We start from the raw sequence: 20731 nt of genomic DNA on the forward strand, positions 1-20731 counted from the left end.
TAAATCTACCAGTAAAAGCCAAATACACATTTTGCTCTGCAGGATGTAGAAATATTGTAGATATGGTTAAAAAATGACAAAGAAAAAAACAGGTTTAAAAGAACATAATAATCCCAGTGCACACCAGAATTTCGAATAATTTCACATTAACATCATAACACCACATGTTCCAGATAATGTTGTTAAGTCTGTCTGAAAATAATATTTTTTGATAAACTGAGAGCCTCATATTCAGTTTTTACCTGGGTGTGTGAGCAGGCAGCTGTTCGTCATAGTAACTCAAAAGGTGTTAGCTTGTAAGGATACATAAGCATATGATGAAGACTGCGTGTGCATGTATAGCCTACATCTACATTACGGTGTATAATAAAATAGAGCAGTGCTCTCATAGGTCTGAACAGACACAGCAGACATTCTGACTTTCTGACACAGGTGTGACTAATAACAATAATTGCTGCACTGTATTACAATAATTTGGGGAGCAAAGATGTCGTTAACTTTCATTAGTTCCACCTGTGTAACATGAATGCCTGTTATTCTTAAAGCAAAAAGGGATGGACAGGTTTTTACAGGGAGGAGAAAAAAAAGCTGGAAATGCTCATCAAGCAAATGTGACTGTCATCAAAACATGATGATGACTATTGGTCTTGAGTTTACTGTCAACATGGCAGCAGCTTTTGTTATTCTTTTTCCATAAAATCTATTTTTAAGTAATTTAGAATTGACCAGAACATGTTAAGCAACCTCCTGAACTCATTTTGCTAGAGTGACTTCTTAAGTTTGAATGTCAAGCAGAAAAGCCACATCTCTAGCAGAAAGAAGACATGTATATACTCAAGGACAGGTTAAATTTGGTGCTGCCTTTTCTGAGAGAAGTTACCGTATCAGGAGGGCTGAGTACGACTCTGAAATACTTCTCTCTTGTGCTATGACATCATCAGTGTAAGATCGTCACAATCCCCCCCCCCCACACACACACCCTTCTCCCTTACACACTAATACTGACAGAAAAGGGAGACCCTTACTGTTGACCCCTGACCCCTGAAGGCTGTGACAGGATTCACATTGCACATGTGCCCAGACTCACAAATAGAAACATCCATGTTGCACTGACCAGGAAAGACAGCAAGGCTCTGGAAAGGAGGTAGCATTTTAAGAAGACACTGTACAGGTGAGTTATATCGACACACTAAAAGTATATTCCACAGTATATGACCCATAATGAATGCATTGTACATTACTGTCCCAGCTAGAACATTTGTGGCAGAAAAAAAACACTGAGCGTTCTGTATATCATTCTGGTTCACATGTGATGACATCTGTCCCCATTAGACTGATCTCTTCAAAGTCAGGCCCAAGTTTGCTGACTCACAGAGGGGCTCACACTGCCCTCACACTTCTGATACAGTTTACCCAACACATATAAGCTCAACTACAAAGTGACTATATTCACATAAAGTGTGTGCTTATCAGTAAGAAGCTATAAAGTATAGTATTGACTTTAAGATGTTTAGGGATGACTTAAAAATGTGGACATATATATCTATATCTAGATATATTTATGTATCTATATTTATATATAGTTATAAATTACTTTAATAATGTGGTAGTTTTCCACAACAGCATGATCATCAGGTGGATTACCTGCTGATCCTCCATCTCTGTTACACACACCAACAAGCTGCTGACGAATATGTCAGTGTGAAAGTTTGCGGGCTGTGATTGGTTGGTGGTCGGAGCTCTTCGCCGGATCTGATTGGCTGCTGCGACGACGTACAGAGTGGAAAAAAAGCGCGACCACGTCCGAGCACGAGAACGGTGGTGACGTAATAGGACGCAAGTTGGGTATAAATGGGAGTACCTCGAGTGCACAGTCTATGGAGCCCTACAAGGAAGAGCTGCAGTTGCAGAGCTTTAACTGTGTTTGGTTTTAAATTTAAAACTCCCCGAAGAGCTTAATTTGTGGGATTTTTTATTCTCGATCTTTGGTTAAAAGTAAGCTTTTAGACTGTTTCTTCAGCCGACGTTGAGCTGCCCCGTTGAGGAGTGACGAAAATATGAAATACATTATAGGAATTGGCGGGTAAGTTTAACGTTTTTCTTTTTTAAAATCAAACTGCCAGTTGTTTGATAATGTTTTCAATGTTTGCTAGCATCTGTAGTAATCTAAAATACTGCGACGTTATTGTGTTTAGACTGACTATTAGTTGAGTGGAGTTACCCGGTTTGTATAAGACAGTTGACTAAAAAGATCTTGTGTGCCATCATGTTATTGTTCCTGTCGGTATATTAAGTCAAAGTAGTGGTTAGTGGTAAAATTATCAATTTATGTAATAGCCTCTGGTCGATAGTTATTATCCCTTTAACCGCGTGTGTTATCAGCTGCCCGCCAGAAAGTTGCAAGGCTGGGCTGTTACACCGGTCTAAAGTCGTGTCCGGTGTGACTGGTTTGTTGTTATAAATCGAGCGGGACATTTGAAAATTCATCGCGAGACTCGTTTCAAAAGTGGAGGGAGAGGTAACATTTAGTGTTGTCCCAAACCAAAAACAGTTTAATGTTAACATTACCGTTTATACATTAACTTTAAAATGATGAAATGACAAATGTATTTTATTTTGTTGAAACAAATGCTTTTTATTCTGTCCCATGGTTCTACTAAAACGGTGCGACTTTTAATCACACATCACACACCAAATGTTCTTACAATTATTTATGCTACTGTATTTTAGCTACATGTACCGGTAACTTTTTCTCATATATGTACCAAAATAACTAATTAAATATAAAATGTAAACAAAGGGCGCCACATTTGTTACGGCAGAAAGATGGCACAACGGATTTATTAGAGATAATCAATGTGTATTTTTTTTTTTTTTAAAAATCACTTTTTGACTTTTATTCACAGAGTCACTAATGGTGGAAAAACCACCCTGACAAATAAGTTGATCAAGACTTTGCCCAACTGCTGTGTTGTGCACCAAGATGACTTCTTCAAGGTGAGTTTTAGCAGATGGTTAATTAGAGTTTTAAATTATAGTTTGCCTCAGTTTTCTCTTTAATGAACACTGCATGAGGCTTGCATGTAAGAAAAGTAATGGCTGCTATCCTGAATTACATCCCATCCTGCCAAACTCTGCTCTCTACTGTAGATATGGAAATAGATTTGATATCTATGCAAAGTAGTTTATTTTACCTGGTTATCTCTTCTTAATGCTTCAGTCATCTAACACACCTTAACTCAGTTAACTTTGCATTAATTCACCCTCCTTAATTTCTTCAGTTCTCAATCCCTTTAAGCACATTTAGGTTGTATACATTTTTGGCATTTCTCTTTTTCCTAATTTTATTAGAGTAATGTACTTTTGTAAATTGCTTACTTTATTTTGTGCATGCTCTTGCTATGTACCTTTTTTCCTCCTTTTGTGTGTGAGCGTGTGTGTGTGTGTGTGCACTCATTTGGCCGTACTCTGGTATGTGAGAGGGATCTGCATGTGTTCAGAGCTGTGAGGTTGCAGCAATGTTTTATTGGTGACTGTTATTTCAGAAACCCGATCAGATAGAAGTCGGGAAGGACGGCTTTAGACAATGGGATGGTAAGACTTCTCTGAGGACTGCCATTGACTCATTGTTTACCTTACATTCACATACCTGTCCCTTAAATATAATATACTCCCACCACCCAAGACTGCATGTATTATAGTCACATGACCACCATAATATCAAAATTAAGCTGATAATAACCTCCAGTAACTTGGAGAAAAACAACAAACACATTTCTGATATTTAACATTCTTTGCTTGTCTCTATTCTAATCTTCCCTCTGTCCTTTCTGTCATCTTTTCTTCTATTGATCTTGCTCTACAGTGATCACAGCTTTGGATATGGAGGCCATGACTAACACAGTAAAAGGCTGGATCGAGAACCCTGTGAAGTTCGCTCGTTCTCATGGTGTCACCCTGTCCTCTGTCTCTGACGTGGCCAACTCTGATGAGCAGATCCATATCCTGATTGTGGAGGGCTTCCTGCTCTACAACTACCCGTAAGTTTTTTTTTTTTTTTTGTTTGTTTGTTTTTTTTTTTTTTTTTTTTAATTCACGTGGTTTAACTCGTATGTGTGTGTGTGTGTGTGTGTGTGTGTGTGTGTGTGTGTGTGTGTGTGTGTGTGTGTGCTAGCCTAGAGGAACCAATGGCTCAATTTCTATACTGTTTGAACAGCATTAAGAAAGCTGAAATTTCAACCTTGGTTGCACTGTCCCACACAACTGACCTGCATGGATCTGTAATGATGATAATAATAATATTATCCAGTTTTATTAATAAGAAATGTGGTTTGTTCTTCCACACAAGTGTAGTTAGCACGTGTCTATTTGTGCAATTAATTCTGTGAAAGATCCTTTTTTCTAAATGTTACCTCAGATCTGTCAGTGAAGGGCAGCAGGCCATCTTGCTTTTTGTGAATTCTGAGAAATTCATGACAACAAACACATGATGGGCGGTGTCTTTTCTTTAGTGTCACGTGGTAATTTTTGCATGCTTGCTATTGGCACATGTACATGGACCCCTGTATTTAGACTTGGGCAGGTCCTGCAGTTAAAGATAAGAGGTTCAGCAGTAAGAGGCTCTCTGAGTTGTACTTAAAGCTGGGTGCTGGGTGATTGGTACTCTGCGTTCTAGGGATGAGTGTTGAGCCTACTGCAGAGATATAGATAACAGACAGCAGGAACAGTTGCCTAACTTTACTCCTTTACTCTGGTTTAGTCAAGGACATTATGTATCGTTGCTGATGACCTTGTTCATCACCTTGTGCATCTCCCCTTCAGGCCCCTGCAGGATGTTTTCAACAAGTGCTATTACATCACGATTCCCTATGAGGAGTGCAAGTCGAGGAGAAGGTGAGTGGATGTGAAAACATTTGGTTGTATTTAATCCCACATGTTCGCATGATCAAATCCTGTCATGGGAAGTGTTCTTTCTCTAACTGTGTGTTATCATTTTCAGTACAAGGCAGTACACTGTCCCCGACCCTCCTGGCCTGTTTGATGGCCACGTGTGGCCCATGTACCTGAAGCACAGGAGAGAGATGGAGGACAGCAGCTTGCATATTGGTATGTTGCAGCTGATTTAGTTTAATCTCTTTTTTTTAACATATGTTCTTTCTGAAATTGGGTATAATTTGCTTGTTCAGAAATATTCTGACAGTGTCTGTTATGAAAACATTTCTCATCTGAGCACTTCCTGTGTTGCAGGGTACCTGGATGGTTTGAAAACGAAAGAGGAGATCTACAACCAGGTGTATGAAGACATTCAAAATAACCTGCTCAATCGTTTATAGGTGAGAAGTCAACTACTATTTTTTATATATATATATATATATATATATATATAATATATATATATATATATATATATATATATATATATATATATATATATATATATATATATATTTGAGCCATGTTTTGTGCACTTTATCAGATGACACTAAACCGTGCAACTGTGCCTAACACTAACACTTTTTTCTCTGTTTCTTACAGCAGGAAGACTCCTCTCCATCCCTGTACAGATTTTGTAAATAGTCTCAAGGATTTTTTTTCATTTTTTTTTTTTTTTGTACATAGAACAAAACAATGTTAACTTATCATTGTCTTTTATTTCAATCATCTTCAGATGATCAGTGTTTTTTGTTTTTTTCCTTTTAAAAGGTGATTGTTGTACTGATCCATGTTACTGTTATCTTAAACCACTGACTTGTACTGGACCATTTATCTGCCAACTGCATTCTCCTACAAATAAATGTATTAGCTGCTGTTGACATACAGTACATGAAGCATTTGTGTGTTTGTCACCCGCATAAAATATTTGCTGCCGACATAATGATAGTGTTGAATTTTATTATATTGGTTATACTGAGTTGAGTGGTACCTCTGTCTGACTTTAATAAGCCAGTCTAGGCTTTTATTGCCTATACTTTAACACTGTCACATCTGTACAGTGGTTGCAGGTTGAATTAATGTCATTGTCATCAAATGATTAACATTACAGTGTTCATAGCTGAATTAATTAGTATTTGAGGATGTCAAGTCTCATGTCAGCTGCAACAGGAACAGTGATTTCCTACAAGGGTTGAAAGACGATTAACATGCAGAAAAAACATTTGTTTCCAATAGTTTTCATATACTATGTACTACTGGTAATACTGAATAGATTTACCCCTTCAGGCCTTTGAAGACTGTTAATTGAAACAATCCATGAAGGGAATATCGCTCTTAAGTTAAACTAGATGTGCAACCTTTGCGGAGGTCTTGTGAGTAGACATTATCAAGCTTTAAAGAGGCAGAAGCCAAAAAGGTTTGGGACTATTAGAGGGTGAACAAAGGCTGTGTTGTGAACTATAGAAAGAGAAAGTGGGTCAGTTTCAAGTGGGCTCACTACACATGGTCTAACTGGTGTGAAATTTAGCATAGTCATTTCCTGGATACCTGAATTACAGTATGCAAACAATCCATATGAACTACATCCAGGTTGAGCCAATTTTGCTCGCATCTATTTTAGAGATAGGAAAGGCCCTGTCACACACCTCTCTGAGCTCCTGGGGTTTTTCAACTCTGTAGCCCTGAAATAGCTGCCCTCACTTTCCTCAAGTAGATCCCTGAGTAGGTCATAGACTAACCACAAGATTTAGGCTATTATCACTAGATGTATAGCGCATGAGGCCTAGGGCACGTGCTGATATCACCTATGTTCCCACACATATAAATAGGCCAGAATAATTTCTCATTTCCTCTGAGGGAATACCTCATACTGTCACAGAGAAGACTGTATGAACTTCAGCTTATCATACCACAGTTAGGCTAAATAAAGAACAGGTCGGGTAGGTGCATGTATTTTAAGGGTTCATTTTCAAAGTGGATGGGAGTCCAGTAATACTTTCATTAGAGGAGCAAATGAGCATTTGTATGTCAAAGTGAGTCTAGGCTTTACATGTGTTGGCACAGTTGTTGGACTTGCTCCTCGGGGAAGTGACTTCTCAGTCAGAAAGCAGAGGTGATTTGGGTCATTTTGAGTCCCTATACAGAAAACATGAAGTTATGAATTATTAGATAGAAACGTTTTACTTCAGGAACCTGTCAGTTTGTCAGTGGGGCTTGAAGTGCATTTAAAGTATGAACACACTTTTCATTTCATAACCTCACTGTAACCATATTTTTTGACACCTGTTATGGTAACACCCAGTATCTCAGTTCCTCTCGACATCAGCTGTAGGTACATATAATCTGTCATGCGCGTGTCATGTGGAAATGGAGTGACAAAGTGGTCACTGTGACACTCTAACAGGTGGAAGTCGACTAAACCAAACTGGCCTGGACTCCTGGTGCTAAAAATGACAGCAGTATGTGCTGATGACTGTGAAACCACGCACTCAGGTGGATCTGCTCACCAAGGGTGAACCAGAGGATAAACCAGAGAACACACTCCAGAGAATGCGCAATAACATTTCTGTATTTTAGATAACAGTCATAAAAATATATCATCCTAACCAAAGGGTTTACATCAACTAATACGTGTTTCACCACACGCAAACAGGCAAGTGTGAAACAGTGGCTTTATTATCCCAAGCTGCTTTACAGCAAAGGGGAAACTTAAGAAAAACAAATCCAGTCTAGACATTTTCCCGGACAAACCTGACCGCATTTCTCACAGCTTGGGTGAACCATGTGACTGAAGCACATCGGTCAGCAGTGTGGGCTTGTCTGAAGTCAGTAATATCAGGTACGTGAACATGGCTGTGCCCAGGAGCAGAGTGTAACACTGAGGATGTAGGTTATTTTCTGTTTTTACGATGTCAGTGCTTACATGATCCTCTGTTTGCAGCATTTGTGCGCACATACAGAACATTGCAGTGTAGGTTTGTGTGGGTGCATGTGTTACGAGTCATCCTCTTCTTTCTTTGCTTTGCAATCAACAGGTATTTTATTCATTGTTCATTTCTTTTGTCCAGCTGCCATCTCCGAGATCAAGAATACACCTCAAATTGTGATTTGGGTTTTACAAAAAGTGTCTATCAAGATTTTAAATTTACACTGTCAACGAATTAGAAAGTCTGGCATTTGTTTTTGATTCACCAGCCTGTTCTCAATGTGCGTCATGGGACACAAAGGTTTATTACCTACTTGGAAAAAGTCTCATTCGCATCCAGACCCAGTGGCGGAATATAACTATGTACATTTACAAGTGCTGTACTGAAGTACAGTTTTTAGGTCATTGTACTTTACTTGAGTTCTTCCATTTTATGCAACGTTGTTGTAGTCTACTACATTTCAAAAGGGAAATATTGTACTTTTTACTTCACTACATTCATCTATCAGCTATAATTAATAGTTGTGGTGCAGATAAAATGCCCACACACTGAGAATGGACTTCATAGTGAAGTAGCAGGAGTCAACATGCGTCCAGAAATTAAACATTAATTATTAATTTTCTGGATTTACAAAGGAGGAGAAAGAGCAGATCTAATTTCAAGATGTTTTAATTTACTTCAAAAAGTACCAGTTGGGCAGAAATGGCCTATGTTGATTTTATATCATCATATATATTATTGAATTTTTGTAACTGGTGCATTAACACATAAGCAGCATTTTGATGTTGCTTTATGTAACTGCAGCAAAGTTTAACTTCTTTACTGTGTTTAATGGATCATATTTTCAAACTGATCATGTGCTTTGTACATATTAAAATCTTAATATGCAAAGGGACTAGTAATTATGTCTGTTGTATAAAAGTAGTGAAGTAAAAAGAACAATATCCAGGTTAATCTGGTAATTATGACAACAGAGAAACTAAAGGCAGTGTTTATTGACGGTGTCAGATATCATATGTGGGACATGAGTGCCAGGAGGCGGCGGCTTAAATCATGTGTGTCAACGAGTGCTTACACAGTGAGAGACCACCCGTCATGCTGGAGCAATGACACCCATGCGGTTACAACCTGCCTGATCCAACTAGACCTGCACCCCGTGATTGTATTGCACGAATCACACACACACAAACACACACACACACACACACACACACACACAACACACACACACACACACACACACACACACACACACACACATGTATCCATGCTTCTCTACTCCTGTTTCTCACACTTATTCATGGATTTATAATCACACAGATTGCTGAAAGGCTCTGAGTGCCTGCCGGGGTATGTGGGTATATTTAGAAGAGGGTGGGGGTGGGGGTTGTGGGGGGTGGACGTATCCAGTCTGACCTCCTATAATCTTCACTGTGTTGGCCGACTTCGTCACCATGCACTCGGGACTGACACCACGTTACTGGCTACCTGTCTGTTGGCACGTCCCTGCAGTATGCATGGGAAAAAAGAGGGGAAAGGTGAGGGGACTCTCACCTACGTCAAGGCAGTTGACAACCTCTTTATCATTGTATAAAGAGACAGATAGATGCAGCACAAAAGCCTGAACTACTTGTGACTGTCATCTGGTGACTGTGGTTTTCTGTGCTTTGTTCTGGTACTGTACGTGTGTTATGCAGGATTCCTGCAAACCTGGAACAATTCTTGAAAGTGTGCAGATTTGAGGAGACTATGATAAGGTGTTTTTAAAAAAAAAAAATAGACTTCATGGAAAGCATTTGACTTTGTCTTTGGTATTTCTCAGCCCCGTGAACGTCTTTCTGTCCAAGATGATGCCGACATTTAACATCCTGATTTAAAAAAGCACCTGTTATGTCAGTTGTGGTTTACAGGCCTGTTATTCAACAGGATCATAAGTATTAAATGAGGCTTATTGGACCAAAACATGACAGTGTTTCCAACCAAAACATGCTACTCGTGGAAAAAAACAGAAACAACAAATTGAGTGTCACTTATCATTGAATTTAGTGTCAGGGTGTGTGTGGAACCAGTGGTACTAAATTGCGATCACCAACAAACCAATTTCTCCAGCCGTCTCATAGCAACATTGTAGTAGTGTTTTATAACCCACAGTGGGTGCTGACAGATCAGATGCTCTGTCCAACTGTGTGACGGACACGAAGCACTATACTGTTGAAGTGGGCCGCATTTTGAATTCATCCATCCTCTAAAAAGGTGCTGGAAAGTTAATCATAGAATATACAGTAAGATGTGAGACCTGTATAGATTTATGTTACACAAACAAATACTGTGTGTTGAAGATTGATTTATATATATGGTCTGTAGCCTGTAGGACGTCAAGCTCTTTACAACTTTACAGAGGTTAAGGGCTATAAATATAAACTGACTTTGAAGTGTGTCACACAGCACAAGCTTTCATATGAAGTGTAGACATCTTTGGGGCAATAAGACAGATCTGTAGTGGGTGTTGTATATAATACACACATTGAAGAACGTACTTACGTTTCCATTGGTTGACAAGAGTTTTGAAAGTTGGAAAAAACTTTGATTCATGAATACAAGCTAGGAAAAAGGTTTATCTTGATCCCAAGTAAAAGTGGTTTTGAGTCGCATGTCAGCAGAGAGCTGCCGGTCTGTGAGGATCCACTGCCATCATGTGGTGAAGAGGGCGACTTGGCCTCAGTGTGAGGATTCAACAGGCTGAATACTTTTCAGTACAGGCATTACTGCACTTAAGACCACCAGTACCACTGAGCTCTATACTGCATCCACAGTGTGACAAGTACAAGGAACTTAAATTCCCTACAGATATTAATAGATTTATTGTCCTTCTCAGGACTCAAGTGTTTCCATTGTGGTCATGTTCTTTGAGTTTATATAAAATCATAAGTGCACCCACTGGCACCTTCCTCTTGTAGAATAGCCATATTTCATCAGTTAGGACATACATATAGGCTTATCACAGGAATTATGATGGTTGAATTCAATGCGCCTGTGCTTCATGACAGTTTAACATGAAACTCAGACAGAACTTCTCATGGCAGTGACTAAGCTACTACACTTTTTCTCACCTTGACATAATGTTAATAAAGAATGTGCTGAAATGGTTCAAAGGTGACAGGAGAGAGTGAGCGCCGCTCCTTGCGGTGGATGGGTGGATAAGTAACTCATATTACAGACACTAAACACCTCCTCATCAGAAAACACCTCCTCATCACACATGTCAAACTCAAATGTTCGTCGTTAATGTCTCAGTGCTGTAAATCTTCAGATAGAGACACCACCACACGGAGCCATGGAGAAGTTTGCCTTTCTTTTGCTTTTTCTACTTGATGTTCTGGTGTGTTTGGGTACCGGTCAACAACATTTACGCGCGAGTGTCGGACCTTGGAAACACCGGATTCAGTGGGAGAATAACGGTCAGCTGTACAGTTTACTGAGCACGGGGACTCAATATCGCTCCCCCGCACAAACTAGAAGACGCACCCAGCTTTTACTAACAACTAACAATTTTAACCGAGTTAACCCTTCCGTTACACCCAGTAGATCCACGAGAACCAGGTCAAACCTCGAGGACGCAGCCCGGGTTCACCCTCACCAAAACGACCTCAGTCAAATGGATGCATCAGTTCTCGGTGCTGATGAGGGTCCGTATTTACTCGCCTCGGGACGACCAGGGACACCAACTCAGTCGCCGCCGCGCGTGACCTTTCCCGTGGCTTTGAGATACCGTTCACACCACACTCCGTCAAATAATAGCGCCACCCAGGAGTTCTCCGGCAGCGGAATCCCACGCGGAGGCCGGAGTGCAACCGGAGATGATGCCGGTGCACAACAGGCCCCTGTCCCGCCGGCAAGATCACCGGACTTTACGCACAGCCGAGGCGGCCAGATAAGATCTGAGAACTCGGATTCAACTGCCGGGTCACCTGCTACGTCTGGACAGGTCACCATGGCCGAGGATAGTGAGAACTTACAACGCATCCCGCAGCAAAACGCTCGCAGTGCGCACAGAGCGCAGTCACTGACCAGAGTCACACCTGAGTTAAATGTTTCTCCCACAGCGCTGTCCAGTAATGCTGTAGAAATACACTTTCCTCGTCCAAGGCCGGATACAACACGGACTGCAGACATGAGCGACCCACGAGATCCACACAGCATTCATCACAGGAACTCGGTTTTCTATAATGTTTACCCACCAGACCGCAGAAACAGGATCACTGCGCGCCCTCCACCAGGAACCGGCTATGGCACCAGATTCTTCCACAATGGTGAAGCAGGCAGATAAGACAGAGAAACCAAAGTGTATAAAAGTAGTTAGCACGGTACCCAGAGTATGAACATAATAAAAACGCCCTAAAACCATGTAAAATCAGAATAATCATCAAATGCAACTCATTCTTGAGAAGCAGTGATTGGAGCTATGAGGCACAGATGCCTCATGCTCATCTCCACATTCAAAATTTAAATTCACCCAATTTATGGGCGTTTTAATGTATTTTTAATGAGAGTCAGAGTTAATACCCCCTTATGACAAAAGTAATGACTCCGGTATGAGAGCCTCTGAGCAAAGTTAATATTAATGGTTGGCTGGGAGCGAGTCATTAGTACTTATCCAGCAAAGATGGAGAAACTACATCTCTAAGTTATGACAGTGTAAAGTTTCCAGACTTTCCTATTCAATATTCTGCTCAAGTAGGTAGATTGCTGTTTATGCAATGTATGGATATCTCCACAGATGAATTTTAGTACAATTTCCTTTAGCCCTTACAGTACCAGCTGAGCTAAGCACAATCCCACTGACATTTTTCAAATGAGCCAACAGCCAAAGTTTTCCTTAACATCCTTTTTGTAATCCTTAGTCACAAATTGTTTTTTTCGATCTAAAAAAAAAGATCTGTTGCTTTTTAGGTATCCAGGATTTATGTTGTGCAGATTTCAGTGACACTGTATTCCTATGGGATTTTCAACATTAATAGTGTGTTTATGTGACTCACAACTAAATATAGTATGATACAGAAATAGCTGTCTCTCAAAAACTACGAGTTACATCAAAAGCTTGGTACCACTAGATTCAAAACAACTTCAATTTTAATAATAATACATGCTTTGAGTTTTAAAAAGAAAATCAAATTTGTCTATCAATTCCAGCATGATAAACGTGTGAAATCTAAATTTTGATTTTGTCATGTGTCTTGACAGGTTGGCAGCAGATTTTGTGTTTCCACCTCTAAAAGAAAAAGCTCTGTGCAGCTTTTCCTTAACATACTAAATGTAGTGGATTGTAATCAATGGGTTAAAGTATTTGATATTCAATGTTTAACATGATGTCCTCATTGACATCACGTAAACAATGCAGTAATTTTTAATAGTTAAAATGTGATCTATTCCCTATATTTGTGTATCACATTAGCAGATAGAGATAGATGTTATACTTAATAGATACATGTACACAGATAGATACATCTCTGTTGATTATTCCCAATCATTAGATATATAGATAGATAGATAGATAGATAGATAGATAGATAGATAGATAGATAGATAGATAGATAGATAGATAGATAGATAGATAGATAGATAGATAGATACTTTTTTTATCCCCTAGGGGAAATTCATTATGTTTAAAGCCACAACATCCTCTGAACCGTTTACTGCAGAAACCATTAAATAAATGTTAAAAAGTAAACGCCCCCTGTGTTTGTAGCTGAGTCCTCACATATCAGTGATTTATCAATATGCATTGATTTTTCCTGCAGGTCTCCCAGACTTGGTTCCTGACCCTTATTACATCCAAGCTGCCTCTTACATCCAGAGAGTGCAGATGTATGCACTTCGCTGTGCTGCTGAGGAGAACTGTCTGTCCAGGTGCTCTCCTTTATTTGATCAGTCATTCAAGTAAAAAGCACTTAATCCCATAATCTGTTATTTAATCAAGATTTCTGTGTGTAATATGTAATGATTGTTGTATCGCACTGTGTCCCTGTGGTATGGCTGACATTTTGAAACGCATCGTCTCTCTGCTGTGTAATGAATCGTGTTTTTAGACACAGAAATCAACGGGGTTCACATGTATGAATAAAAAACAAGATAACCATTTAGAATTCCTTTGAGGTTGCCACATTAGGATGTGTGTTGGCCTCCGTCCCGTTTGGAAGCTGCAGCTGAGTGACAGAGTGGCTGGACACAAACCTGGCAACCGCCCGAGATTCTCTCCTCTGATCTGAGCAGCCACTTTGCCAAGTAAAATAAGCACTGAAATGAAAGGCAAAGCATTCCTGAGGTGAATGCAGAAGCTTGTTAGGCAAGACCAGAAACCACCTCTGTCACTTTGACAGTGGATCATCATTTGTCTAATGGCCAGTGAAGGACGAGAAGGAGTTCAGTGTGCAGTGAAGTATATACTCTGCAGACTATGTGAGGTAAAGATGCCACAAACTAAAAGGCGACCCCGGCTGCGCACTCAGTGGTTCAGGTTTTCACAGTGTCATTTCAGCTCAGAGTGAAAAATCTTGGCTCATTCATTTCCTGTTTCCTTTTCCTTCAGGTCTGCGTATCATCCGAGTGTGAGCGACCTTGACTACAGAGTCCTGCTGCGGTTCCCACAGCGAGTGAAGAACCAAGGAACAGCGGACTTCCTCCCGGTGAAGCCCAGGCATGAGTGGGAATGGCACAGCTGTCACCAGTGAGTTAGGAAAACTGTACATTTATGTAAATACACTACCCCATCCCTGCACTCTGGTGTAGACACGATTTTACTGAATCAAAAGTTTTAAAAAGGCTTAAAAGTCAGTTGATGATAGGAAATTATAGTTTAAAATATTCCAGTGTTACCTTTACTTGTTTTAGGATCTCCATTAGCTGCTGTGATGTAGTCGCCCCTGTGTCCTCACAGATGTGAATACGACAACAAAACAGTCGATCTGCAGCACCTGTTTGGTGAAATAAATACAACCACCCTTCATGCACTCAAAATGAATGAATGAAAAGAAGGGTAGATTTCTTGAAGACGAAACATTTCTGAGCTATATTTCTGAAGAACTTGTGCTGTGTTTGATATCTAAGAGCCAGTCAGGTTGCTCTGTTTTATGACAGTTAAAGGTTGTTCATTTCTTTTTTAAGAGCCGATCAAACAATATTTTAAATGTGAGAAAATAAATGACTGTACAACTTTATCCAGAATAGAAAATGACTCACAAGAGGTTCAATATCATGCCACATTAATAATTTTCATCATTAAACCGTGAGCAGACCAGGACAACAAGAGAATGACAGTTTCCAGAATAAAGCTGCAGTGCAGCTGTTGTTTGGATCTCTGTCTCTCCCCAGGCATTACCACAGTATGGAGGCCTTTAGTAACTACGACCTGCTGGACGTCTCCACTGGACAGAAGGTGGCTGAGGGACACAAGGCCAGTTTCTGTCTGGAGGACACCTCATGTGACCCGGGAATAAGACGGCGCTTTGCCTGCACTGCTCACACACAGGTTGGTCTGCACCGTCTATGATTTATTTATTTTTCCATTGATCCATCCATTCATTGTTCTTTATTAATTCAATGATTCATTCGTGCATTTGTATACCACTGACACATTAAGACACACATACTGTATAATGATAATGTAAGTTTGCATCTTTCTCAGGGGCTCGGTCCTGGTTGCTACGATACATATCACGCAAACATTGACTGCCAGTGGATTGACATCACTGATGTACCACCTGGAAACTACATACTCAAGGTGGGTGTGTGGAGCTGCTTGATGAATAGGACATGATAAAGAAAAGAAATCTATCTGGAATTAAATGAAATATTTACATTTCGTGGCTATTTCTGCTGTTTTTTCAGGTGACAGTGAACCCATCTCAGCTGGTCCAGGAGTCTGATTTTTCCAACAACGAGGTTCTCTGCGACATCAGGTACACAGGAATCTACGTCCAGGCACGGAACTGCAGGATTACTGCGTGAGTGAAAGACGTACACTGTTCTCACCCTTTCATCACAGAGATGAGAAACACAAACACAAGCTCGCCTCACTGATGTCTATTCTTTGTTTTGACAGAAGCTGACGTGACTGAAGACAAATATTTCCCCACAGAAATATATATTAATACTTTCTTGTTGCTCTCAGTGTACAGTTGCTACTCTGTTGTGCAGCTTAAATGTTTACTATTACCTAAATTTGTTTGTTTGTATTTATAACATATAATATATTGTAGCTACAGCCATGCTGGGTAGATGTTATCTTTGTTGTAATTCATTTTCACTGGGTTTTTTTTAAGCAATGCAAAATTTCAGGACCTTGACGAAAGCGTGTTACCATAATTTACAAACGTGAAAAAAAGAAAAGAAATTAAAACTCAAAAGAAATTGTTTCATTCATACTTTACAGACTGGAATGGTGCTTATATTGAAGGAAACGGTGGTGCTCTTCTCCCCTGAAATATAACATTTTGTCATATTAGATAAAATTTCTGATGTTTAATGACCAAATATGTATAAGTGCTATTACAATATAGAAAGAGCAAATACTCTACTACTAATGTGTGTATTTACAGCAATAATTCTGTGCAGATTTCCCCAGCACAGTGTCAATGACAATGTGAAGTTTGTCTAGTGAAATGGTTTTGAATGCTTGAAAGGTTTTCAGCGTTTTTATCGTATTTTATAATAAAGTTTGTTTTTTATTTCTAGAAACCAAAGTACCAATGAAGACTGATGGCTTACTTTTTTTCCCCCCTTGACAACCCGGTGATCAAAACATAGGTTTAAATAATCACTAGCAATGGGATAATTTGAGCAAACACTCAAAAACATGAAGTCATTCCACAGCTTATGTCTATTAAAAACAACTTGAGTTAGAGTCTGGAGTGCTAAATGTCTTAAATGCTTTTGGAATAACACGCCTTGGAGAAATATGTGGGAATGATTCCACTCTGCATGTTTATGTCGCTCGGAAATAGCAGCGGAAGACGTACGGCCTCACACCACGGGCCTGCTGTCGCTGCTCTGTGTTTGTCATGTTGTGTTACAGCAGATGAGTGATCAGGAAAACATTTATTCACCCGGCAGTGACTCCATATGAGGTGTCTGGGAATGCTTCACTCTATTTACACTTTGTCACCAAAATCATTAGGGGCACTGTGTGAGCGGTACGTGGAAATGTATAAATAATCGTCAAATTTTTTTTTAACACAATTCATTCGTTTTGCTCTTTTACAACACTACTGTTTACTGTCCAGCACAAATACATTGCCTCATAGTCTTCCACTGTTAAATACATACCACAAGAGTAAGTGAAGTAAGAGGTGTTACTGTTTTTGACTGTTTGGACAGCTCCTCGTTTCGCCTTCCCCTCGTAAGATGTCAACTCCAATCATTCTGTGTGAACAAACGGAGGAACTCCTCTAATGCGTTCCACTTAGCAAAGCTTCAAAAGGCTGTCATGGTTGTCTAAATGAAACATAACAACTGGGGAGATTTGTGCCTCAACAAAAAACCCACTGGTGGTTTTCAGAAAGTGGGAGATTTCAGCAACTTTCACGAAAAAGCCTTGACGCGAAAGGGAATCAGTTTGAGGATGTTTATGAGATGAATATGAAGGCAGGTGGGCGCGGAGGTCATGGAGTCTGTTCTCTCTGCTGCTCTACAGCATCTGTGCTCTGTACACTGCTGTTCACACAGCTATAACCACGAAGACACAGACATGACCCCCATGACCATGACCACCAACGTCTCCACTCTCATCGTGGTAATGCTAGTCTCTCCGTCTCTTTTTTTAACCAAGTTTGCCGTAGGAGTTGGTGTTGACCATCTGTTGTTGTTTTTTCTAAGTATTTTTTACGAAGGCATCCAGAAAACCAGGAGACAGTTTTAGAGAATTCTGAAAGGAGCATGGGATGCACAGTCAGTCAGTACAGTGGTGGAAGAAGTATTCAGATCCTTTACTTAAATAAAGTAACAACAATGTAAAAATACTGCATTGCAAGTAAAAGTCTTACATTTACAATGTTAAGGAGGTAAAAGTACAGAGGGATTATCAGCAACATGTAGTATTCGTTCTGCAGAAATATTGTACATGTGACTGAAATGTCATCATATATAATATTACTTGATTATTGATGCTGCGTTAGAAGCGTTTTGCTGTTGTAGCTGTTTGCTGATTTTAACTACAGTTAGTGAACTTAGTCCAGTGGCTCCTGACCGATTGATTAGACTCCTCCAAACACTCACAGGATGTGTCTGGGGGATTGAGAGATGATTTATGGGGCAGGAAAAAGAGGAAAAAACAAAGGTCTGACATAAATTTGTAATAATTTTTCAGACTTTTCTCTGATCTTTGCTTCTTTGTGAAATACTGGATCATTTAATTTATTTAGGCCTTGAACAATTATTTAAATAAAACGATATAAGAGGTTAAGGGGAGAAATGTGTCTTTGGTTGAACTACTGACAACTCACAGGCATCTGAAACATGACGAGGAGCTTTAACACTTTTTTTTTTGCAAGGGGCCACAAGCCAAAAGGGTTGGGAACCACTTGCTCAAATTTTAACAATGTGTGGTATTTTATAAGCCTATTACGTAGGTTTTAGGGAAAATCTTAATCTGAAAAGTATTCAGGGACTTTATCTGTCAGATAAATGTAAAAGTAGAATAAAAAGTACAATATACAATCTCCTGAAAAGCAGCGGAGTAGAAGTAGCCTAATGTAGTTTCTCTCTATCACTACACTGATGAAGGCACATGGATGCAAAAGATGAAAAAGTATCAGAAAGTAAATTAAAATCTCAGTGCACCACATGTTGTATATCCACATCACACTGGGCTTGAACCCATTTTTACAAATCCCCAGATTTCACTCATCCCTATCCAAACATGGCCTCCCTGTCGAGCCCACACCATCTTTGGTCAGAGAGCCCTCGAGGTGAGCCCCCTGATGTGAATTTGAGTGTGACAGAGGGTCAGGACAGAGCCTCCTCTGCCGCTCCAGGTGCTGTTTGCTCAGGGCAGGCCGACGTGCTAAGCCTGCAGGGCGTGCAGGATGGGCAGAGCTGTCGGTCGCCCCTGCCCGCATCTTGTGGAGATGACGGGGAGGAGAGAAATTCCACAGATCCGCAGACGGCCAGCAAAACCCGACTGCAAACTGCTGACATCAGCAGCACCAGGGCTACACCGTCCTTATCACGGGCTGACTGTGTGTGAGGCTTAGCTGTGCCCAAAAGGCCTGACTGTCTGAGACTCCCAGTCAACAAGTGTCAGAGCCAACAGGCTAGACTGCAGTGACACATGATGGTGGAGTTTGTTCCCTGCACAAACCATCAATAGTGACTGCTTTAGCCTTCACACTCCTGATGCTTCCCTTTTGCTTGTGCCCTAGGGTAGAATCAAAGGTAGATTTAACATTTTTCTTTTCTTCAGCATTTTGTTATACAATAGTCCTACGATTCTGAACTTGCTTCACTTCAGCGATATCACACTTTATTAAAGCTGCGGTCATCGATGTTTTTGGATACTCAGGGCCAGCGCTTCAAGCCATAAGCACAACACTTTATTATCACCTTACAGAGTTGTTATGATGAATGCGCTAGCAAATCATTTCCAATGAACAAATCCAGCAGACACGAAGCAACATTAGTATTTATTCTGAGTCATGTTTCTGGCCACTTGATGAACATAAGTCCAGTATTCACTCTCTCATTTTTAGCTCTGTTTTGCTCTCCACCAACTCATGAGGAAAATATCTGTCTCTGCTTCATCTTCTAGTATGTTCTCTGACTAGTCACGAACTTATTCTATCTGCTGTTTGGTGATTGGCACGAGGAGTCCGGTGGGTTTTTAGAGCTTCGGTGCTGAATGAAACTCCAGAGTCTCTGGGGTTGGAAAAGTGAATCCATTTCTTACAGTGTAATCAACATTGTGCAAGTGTTCGTATGAGTCAGCATCCATCAGAGTTAATTTAACACTTTTAGATTGATTTGAACTCATCAGCTCCACGAGTGGGTAAAGAACAAGACAATCAACATTTGTCAACTATGACTAATCAGCCAATGATGTGACATTGTGGTGTTAATCAACCAAACAATGAGAGAGTGATTTTCCAGTGCTGAGTTTTCATCAGAGTTTTATTTTGGGTTGACAAGAACAGATTGGAACGCTGTTTTCGCCCCACAGAGCTGATTCAGCTCTGTAACAGCTGTTCAGGACTTATAAAAGTGTTAAATTAACTCTGATGTGTACAAATCTGCACATATATTAGTAATGACACACTGAAGTGTTGATTTTTAACGCTCCCTGCTGTGTGTGTAAAGTCTGGAATATGAGCTTGTGTCATTAGTGAAATGATTTGACGCCACCTCGGTGCTAATGTTCTGTTTCTCCGTCTGGATATATGGTCTGTGTTTACTTTACAGAGAACTGTTTGTTTATAGCAAAGAGAAGAAGCTATTTGTGCGAGCACAGTGGAAATGACTGAATATTTTTCTCTCCTCCTGGTAATAGAAGAAGGAAGAAGAATCTTTGCCTAATGACCCCTGTGCTTTCCCTCCTGGAGCTGCTGTGTAAATATTAAAGGACTAAACAGGCGGTCTTAGTGAATGCATGCTGTTATTAATCCTGTTATTGTATTATTTTTGGGCTGGGAAGTGGGAATGGGCAGGGAGGAGGTCCGGATGAAACTGCAAACAGGGGAGGAGAAGGGTGGTGGGGGCGGACAGGTTATTCAGCTGAAATCCCTCCAGTTATTTTTGTTCTGAATTTTGGTTCTAAATGCCCGTATTGTTTTATGTTTTTTTTTACACATGAGTGTCGGACAATGTTAAGGGGTCGCCGCTCGTAC

At 40.2% G+C, this 20731-nt stretch overlaps 2 protein-coding genes across 4 annotated transcripts; both read left to right on the top strand.

Annotated features, from left to right (window-relative positions):
• The first annotated feature begins 1827 nt into the window (after positions 1 to 1827).
• mibp (muscle-specific beta 1 integrin binding protein) lies at positions 1828 to 5828 on the top strand. Of its 3 annotated transcripts, none has more exons than XM_056377656.1 (8): positions 1828 to 2083; positions 2907 to 2997; positions 3546 to 3594; positions 3866 to 4040; positions 4822 to 4893; positions 5000 to 5106; positions 5248 to 5333; positions 5539 to 5828. In XM_056377656.1, the coding sequence occupies exons 1-7, from the start codon at positions 2058 to 2060 to the stop codon at positions 5331 to 5333; spliced, it is 606 nt and encodes a 201-aa protein (XP_056233631.1). In that variant the 5' UTR covers positions 1828 to 2057; the 3' UTR covers positions 5539 to 5828. The 3 variants fall into 3 exon arrangements, with proteins under 3 accessions (XP_056233631.1, XP_056233630.1, XP_056233632.1); XM_056377655.1 differs by having other exon boundaries at positions 1830 to 2083; positions 5536 to 5828; XM_056377657.1 differs by lacking the exon at positions 3546 to 3594 and having other exon boundaries at positions 1832 to 2083; positions 5536 to 5828.
• A 5275-nt stretch (positions 5829 to 11103) lies between these two features.
• On the top strand, positions 11104 to 16597 carry loxl5a (lysyl oxidase-like 5a). Its single transcript, XM_056378817.1, has 7 exons — positions 11104 to 12169; positions 13658 to 13766; positions 14446 to 14583; positions 15228 to 15384; positions 15541 to 15636; positions 15744 to 15859; positions 15958 to 16597. The coding sequence occupies exons 1-7, from the start codon at positions 11194 to 11196 to the stop codon at positions 15962 to 15964; spliced, it is 1599 nt and encodes a 532-aa protein (XP_056234792.1). The 5' UTR covers positions 11104 to 11193; the 3' UTR covers positions 15965 to 16597.
• Positions 16598 to 20731: the final 4134 nt, after the last annotated feature.

This window comes from Seriola aureovittata, chromosome 6 (genome assembly GCF_021018895.1).
Source record: "Seriola aureovittata isolate HTS-2021-v1 ecotype China chromosome 6, ASM2101889v1, whole genome shotgun sequence".
Lineage (NCBI taxonomy): Eukaryota > Metazoa > Chordata > Actinopteri > Carangiformes > Carangidae > Seriola > Seriola aureovittata.

What these genes read in the sequence shown, in the direction of transcription:
- loxl5a (XM_056378817.1), top strand. Translation starts at nt 11,194, where the DNA reads ATGGAGAAGTTTGCCTTTCTTTTGCTTTTTCTACTTGATGTTCTGGTG. An exon ending in GAATGGCACAGCTGTCACCA is followed by an intron (nt 14,584 to 15,227) that starts GTGAGTTAGGAA and finishes GTCTCTCCCCAG; the next exon opens with GCATTACCACAGTATGGAGG. An exon ending in CCTGCACTGCTCACACACAG is followed by an intron (nt 15,385 to 15,540) that starts GTTGGTCTGCAC and finishes CATCTTTCTCAG; the next exon opens with GGGCTCGGTCCTGGTTGCTA.
- mibp (XM_056377656.1), top strand. Translation starts at nt 2,058, where the DNA reads ATGAAATACATTATAGGAATTGGCGG. An exon ending in ACCAAGATGACTTCTTCAAG is followed by an intron (nt 2,998 to 3,545) that starts GTGAGTTTTAGC and finishes CTGTTATTTCAG; the next exon opens with AAACCCGATCAGATAGAAGT. An exon ending in TTCCTGCTCTACAACTACCC is followed by an intron (nt 4,041 to 4,821) that starts GTAAGTTTTTTT and finishes TCTCCCCTTCAG; the next exon opens with GCCCCTGCAGGATGTTTTCA.